General features: G+C 16.3%; 3 protein-coding genes across 4 annotated transcripts; 2 read left to right on the forward strand and 1 right to left on the reverse strand.

The window, feature by feature from the left end:
• Window positions 1-2011: 2011 nt before the first annotated feature.
• On the forward strand, window positions 2012-2739 carry PGSY75_0208500 (acyl carrier protein; the record flags this gene model as incomplete). The annotated part of the gene is made up of 3 exons (XM_018783751.1): window positions 2012-2057; window positions 2238-2458; window positions 2593-2739. 3 exons carry the CDS (start codon window positions 2012-2014, stop codon window positions 2737-2739), a joined length of 414 nt encoding a protein of 137 aa, XP_018643741.1.
• Window positions 2740-3740: 1001 nt separating this feature from the next.
• On the forward strand, window positions 3741-5225 carry PGSY75_0208600 (ribosome-recycling factor; the record flags this gene model as incomplete). The annotated part of the gene is made up of 1 exon (XM_018783752.1): window positions 3741-5225. One exon carries the CDS (start codon window positions 3741-3743, stop codon window positions 5223-5225), a length of 1485 nt encoding a protein of 494 aa, XP_018643742.1.
• Window positions 5226-5548: 323 nt separating this feature from the next.
• On the reverse strand, window positions 5549-7047 carry PGSY75_0208700 (hypothetical protein; the record flags this gene model as incomplete). 2 transcript variants are annotated; one of them, XM_018783754.1, is made up of 7 exons in its annotated part: window positions 5549-5600; window positions 5710-5774; window positions 5902-6014; window positions 6154-6308; window positions 6396-6476; window positions 6626-6743; window positions 6963-7047. In XM_018783754.1, the coding sequence occupies 7 exons, from the start codon at window positions 7045-7047 to the stop codon at window positions 5549-5551; spliced, it is 669 nt and encodes a 222-aa protein (XP_018643743.1). The 2 variants fall into 2 exon arrangements, with proteins under 2 accessions (XP_018643743.1, XP_018643744.1); XM_018783753.1 differs by lacking the exon at window positions 5549-5600 and having other exon boundaries at window positions 5706-5774.
• Window positions 7048-7257: the final 210 nt, after the last annotated feature.

Raw genomic sequence — 7257 nt, forward strand, 5'->3', positions numbered from 1 at the left:
AAAAAAAAAAAAAAAAATAAATATATATATATATATATATATATATATATATATATATATATTTAATTTCAATAATTAAGAGAATACGTAAAAAAAAATATAATAATGTATACTGTTATGTTTTATTCCCTTTTTTTTTTTTTTTTTTTTTTATGAGTTATATAATAATATATAAAGAACAAATATTCATATATAAGTAAATAACCATAAAAGTATATATATATATATATATATATATATATATATGCATTTATATTTTTTTCTTTAAAATGAATTGGAAATTAAGTTCAAGACATCTAAAGAAAAAATAAAAGTTCTGAATGATAGAAAAATTAAAGATTATATAAGAGTGCATATTTTCTTTTTTTTAAAAGAAGAAAAGAAAAAAGTTTTATTCTTTTAAATTATATTTGACCTTTAAAAAATTAAAGTCAATTTTTAAATAACAAAAAAAAAAAAAAAAAAAAAAAATATGGGTATAATTATATATAAATAATTATTTTTATGTGTATACATATAATTACATTTGCATTATATTTTTGTGTATTATATGGAAATTTTCCTTTTTTCACAAATTCTTAAAAAAAAATATATAAAAAAAAAATTTTTAAATAAAAAAAAAAAAAAAAAAAAAAAAAAATATGGGTATAATTATATATAAATAATTATTTTTATGTGTATACATATAATTACATTTGCATTATATTTTTGTGTATTATATGGAAATTTTCCTTTTTTCACAAATTCTTAAAAAAAAATATATATATATATATATATTATATTAATATATCATACGATAATATTATAGTTCTAAATAATTATAACATATATAATATATATATATATATATATGTTATATTTTAATTTCCCCCTATTACAAAAGATATATTAATAAAAGATTATATATATATGTGTTATAAAAAAAATTCGAATCGATAAAGTAGTAAAAAAATAAATATGATATATAATAAACAAATAAATATATACACAAATTATGTGGGAATATGAGGAAATAAAATACTCAACAAAATAAAGTTACACGTAAAAAAAAAAAAAAAACTTATAATGAATTCTCAATCAAATATATATAATTGTAATTTTTAAAATTAATTATATAAAATATATACACATTTTTAAAAAATGAAAAAAAGAACAGATCAAATGATTTATATTAACCATAATGTGACTTTATCATATTACATTTTATAGCTTCCCTTTTTTTTTTCTTTTTTTTTTTTTTTTAATGAGATAAAAAAATATTAAAAAATTATATGAATTTATAATATTTATATATAATGTTCAAATATAGTTTTAAATGAAAACCATCATTTCATAATATACTGGACCTTCAAATATATTATATTTATATTTAGCACTTTCATATATATATATGCATATATATGTATATATTTATATATAAATAATTAACAAAGAAAAAAAAAAAAAAAACCATAACGATAGGGGAGAAATATATATATGGCTTTTTTTTCTTTTTTTTTTTTTTTTTCTTCTAATTTCTTATATATATATATATTTATATATTTATATTTTTTTTTGTTAGTTCATATATGAAATAATTTTACCAAAAAAAAAAATATATATATATATATATATATTATTATTAATATATGGATGCTATTTCTTCATACCTTTAACAATTTGTTTTTGTTTTATATTTTTACACATATTATATTATCATATTTAAAAACAGGTATCTTCTTTATATATATATTATATAATGTTTGTCGTATTATCCTATGTTTGTGTACTTTTTTTTTTACCCTTGTCAAATATAACATTGTAAAAGAATATTATATATATTTTTTTTTTATAATTTGAAGTATATATCCATGTCCATAAAAGAAAAAAATACAAACATATAAATACAATTAATATATATATATATATATTTATAAGTTCACTTTAAAAGTACATACATAATAACAATAAAATATATATATATATATATATATATATATATATATATAAAATATAAATATATTCTCTTAAAATGAAGATCATATTCCTTTGTATAATTTTTCTATATTATGTGAACGGTATTTTTATGTATATAAATTATTAAAAGCTTGCTATATTTTGGTGTAACATATATTTTTTTTTTTCCAGATAAAAATTATGACATATAAATTTTAATAGTTATATATATATATATATATATATTTTTATATTTTTATATTTTTATATTTTCATTTATATATTTTTATTTTTCATTTTAGCTTTTAAAAATACACAAAAAGATGGAGTGTCCTTACAAATATCAAAAAAGAAAAGAAGCAATCAAGTCAATTTTTTAAATAGAAAAAATGATTACAATTTGATAAAAAATAAAAACTCACATAGCTCTTTAAAAAGTACTTTTGATGATATTAAAAAAATTATATCAAAGCAGTTATCAGTAGAGGAAGACAAAATAGAAATGACGTCAAATTTTACCAAGGTATAAGAAAATAAAATGATACACAAGAATATTTTAAAATATATATGTGTACACATTTTATAAATATTAAAAATGTATATACATAAATTATATATATATATATATATATATATATATATATTTTTTATGTGTAGGATTTAGGGGCTGATAGTTTAGACCTTGTCGAATTAATTATGGCACTTGAAGAAAAGTTTAATGTAACTATTTCTGATCAAGATGCTCTGAAAATTAACACAGTTCAAGATGCTATAGATTATATAGAAAAAAATAATAAACAATAAAAAATATATCTATTTCTTCTTTGTTTTTTCTTATTTGTTAAAATATGTCCCATATATATATATATATATATATATATATATAATGGATGGAGAAAAAAAAAAAATTTTTTTTTTATTATTAAGAATTAATATAGTTATTATTTATATAATGTTACCTCTTTATAAAAATGTTCATATATTTATGTATATACATATATATAGAATTTTATATGTATTAGAAAAATAATTTTTATATATTGTTTAATATTATACTATTTAATGTTAACATATTATTGTTTTATTCTTATTTTTTAAATCACCCATATATTATATATATATATAATTATACTTATTAATATTTATATTTTTTTTATTATTCTTATAACCTTTTAAAATTCAATTGAAAAAAATATGTAATTCTTTTACTTTTTTTTTTTTTTTTTTTTTTTTTTTTTTTAAATATTAAAGGTATTGTATAATATATTTAATCAAATTATTAATGTACATAAAACATATAAGAATTATAATATAACTATAATAAGAAATGTATATATATCATATTAATATGTATATTTTTTATATGAAATATAAAATTAAGTGGTAATTTTTAGGTACTTATGTGTAATAATGTGAATAGCTTATATTAGATCATACATATATACAAAAATTAACACAAATATTTTGGTTTTTTTTTTTTTTTTTTTTTTTTTTTTTTAAATGAATTAGCTAGCTAAATTGGATTGACATATATATATATATTTATTTATTTATATATTTATTAATTTTTACTTTTATTTATTTCTCTCTAAAGGAAATAATATATATATTATACATATTATACATATTATACATATTAATATATCATAATATAAGCAAAGAAATATATAATTTATATACATATAATAATATTTTTATATTACGTCTGATTATCAAATTGTTTCAAATTTTTAAAGATCTCTTATTATAATTGTTCAGCACACTATGGGTAGCTGTTAGAGCTTCTCCTGGTAGCATATGATAAAATGATTTTTCAGCATTTGATAAGTTTACACAATGAAAAAAAGATAAGTATGTTCTTTTACATATTTTTAATATTGTATATTACTCATGTGAGAACATTTTATGACTGCTTAAATTTAAAAAACGAAAAAAATTACAATGTGTTTTTAATAAATGGAAATAATAATGGTCCCTCCTATTATTTTGTAAACAGTAATTACAGAAATAATAATAATTTTTTAAGAAGAAAGGAAAATTATCAAAGAGTACTATTATTGTATGATCCTCCACTCAATGAAGGGGCTAAAAGGAATAATTATATTTTATATGCTCATGGCAAAAAAAACAAAAATAAAAATAAAATGAATCACTATAATAATGTAACAACGAAAAGAGAAACAATAAATAGAAGGGACCAAGATGATGAAGATGAAGAAGATAATTATGAAGATGATGAAGCTAATTATGAAGATGATGAAGCTAATTATGAAGATGATGAAGCTAATTATGAAGACGATGAAGATAATTATGAAGACGATGAAGATAATTATGAAGAAGATGAAAATAATTATGAAGATGATGAAGATAATTATGAAGATGATGAAGATAATTATGACGATGAATATGATGAGGATGATGATGATTATCCCTTTAATAATGATGATATAGACATAGGTGATAAAGATACTCCTTATGAAACTCAAAAAAGTAAAACAAGATCAAAAGATGAAAACATGACTCATCAAAACAAGGGAGCTAATACTACATTATCATTGGAAAATTATAAAATTAAAAAAAATGTTAATTATGATATAGAAACAGATAAAAAAAATAAGGTAAAAAAAAAAGACGAAGAAGATATACATGAAACAAATGAAAAAGATGATAACATAAATGATAATAATGATGATAAAAATAACGAACATATTGATGACATTATGGATGAAGAATATGAAGAAGATTATATAACCGAAGAAGATATCAAGGATTTGCATAAAATATGTTCAGACAAAATGAATAAAGTTTATGAATTTTTAAAAAAAGAATCTTATCGATTTAATTTAAATAATGTTTCTAATGATATGTTTGAAAATGAAAAAGTCAAAATAAATGAACGTATATATACAGTGAAACATATATGTCATATTAAGAAAAAAGAAAATCTATTTACTATAACACCATATGATCCTTATTTTCTTAATTTCCTTTATCAACATTTTATAAAAGAATTTGACGAACTCAAATTTTATGTGAAGGATAAATCCCTTTACGCTGTTATACCACCTATATCAGAAAATTTAAAAAATGAAATCAAAATGAAAATAAAAAAAAAAATAGAAGATTCTAAAGTTACCCTTAGAACTGTAAGGAAACAAATGATGGATAAGTTAGAAAAATTTAAAAATAAAATAGGAAAGGATATTTATTTTAAACAGAAAAATTATATACAAAGTATACATGATCAAACCAAGAAAAATATAGAAAAAATATTTGCTGATGCAAAGTGAAGTGAACCTTTTTATATATACAAAATGGACTTCAAATGAAAGGCATACATATATATATATATTATATATATTATATATATTATATATATGTTAATATATTATGAAAAAAAAAAAAAAAAAAAAAAAGTGTCTTTTAATTTTTATAATTTTTATATTTTATATTTTATTTTATTTTTTTTTTTTTTGTTGAATTTATTTTCTTTTTAAAAAATTTTTAAGAATATCAAAAAAATAAAAAAAAATAATAATAATATATATATATTGTCATATGTTAAACAAATACATTTATTAATTTGTTCTTTTTTTTTTTTTTTTTTTTTGAATTAAAAATATCCTATCACTTTGACATTTGCTCCGTTGTCACCATACGTTACCCTATATATAAATAAAAAGCATATAATAAAGTTTAAAAGACAATAAAAAAAAATATATATATATATTTTAAATATTTTAAATATTTTATTAATATCGTTTTAATATTTACTTCTTTATGGTAAACAGGACGATGTCATATAATGAAAAAAATTGCCCTTCTCTTTTAAATCGATTCTATAAAGGATGAAACATATACATAATATTAATATTTTATAACATGAAAAAAAAAAAAATAATAATATATACATATATGCATATATATACATATAATACATATAATACATTTTATTCTTATTATTACATTTCTTGAATCATAGTGAAAATCTTTAAACATGTCCTCCATAAAAATTGCTTCAACTATTCCAAAGATATCTAAATGTATTTTTAAAGGTTCTATTTTATTAATTTTTGCCTCTAAAAAAAAAAAAAAAAAAAAAATTGTTTCATTGTTATATAATTTGATATTTTTATTTATACAAAATATATATTACACATATGTAAATAATATATATATATATATATTTATTATTTTATTTATTTATTTTTTTTTTACTTATTTCATAGTTTTCCTTTAAAACAAGGATTAAAAGTTTAAAACTTATTTTTACAAACATAATTGATGGATCATTATTCATAACTCTAGATTCTTTTTCTTTTAATTTAATTTTGTTGAAGCACAAACAAAATCCTTCGACATCATGATTGGCTCTACGATATTATAAGAAAAAATAAAACAAAATAAAATAAAAATAATAATATATTAATAAATAAATATATAGACATATAAAAACTTACTTTAACATAAAATTTGATAAATACACACTTATTCCATCATCAATTTTGTTCAAATATTTTGGCTGTAATTGTGCCACACAACTATCAAAAATAAATAAATATAAATATATATTATATATATATATTATATATATATTATATATATATGTGTGTATATTTTTCCTTTGTGTAAGAAAAAAAAAAATGTGTGTTGTGTCAATAAATTATATCTTTTCAATTATATATATTACCTTATTCTTAATATGCTGAATGTTTTTTTATTAATAATTAAATCTGAATTTTCTTTAATTGACTCGAGTGTTCTCTTTATGTATTTAAATCTTGTCATATGCATCAAGTGTTCATATTCTTAAAAAAAATAAAATAAAAAATAAAAAAAATACAAAAAAGTATAAATATATAATGACATTCATATTATATATATATATGTGCACATAAAAATACGTGCAACATCTAATTACAACATGAACAACGTTTTATATTTCACATTTTATATTTCACATTTTATATTTCATATTTTATATTTTATATTTCATATTTTATATTTTCTTTCTTTATATAATTTACCTTCATTAAATTTATTTATAAATTTTTCTAATTGACTTGTTCGTAAAGTTTTGGATTTTTTTACGAACCATGGATTCTGAGCCATATTACATAAAAAAAAAAAAAAAAAAAAAAAAAAAAAAAAAAAAAAAAAAATATTTTTTTTTTTTTTTTTTTTTTAAATATTTTTTTTATTAAAATTTTTTTTTTTTTTATAATAAAAAAAAAAAAAAAAAAAAAAAAAAAAAAAAAAAAAAAAAAAAAAAAAAAAAAAAAAAAAAAAAAAAAAAAAAAAAAAAAAAAAAAAAAAAAAAAA

The sequence above is a fragment of the Plasmodium gaboni genome, chromosome 2, assembly GCF_001602025.1.
Source record: "Plasmodium gaboni strain SY75 chromosome 2, whole genome shotgun sequence".
In the NCBI taxonomy this organism is placed as follows: Eukaryota; Apicomplexa; class Aconoidasida; order Haemosporida; family Plasmodiidae; genus Plasmodium; species Plasmodium gaboni.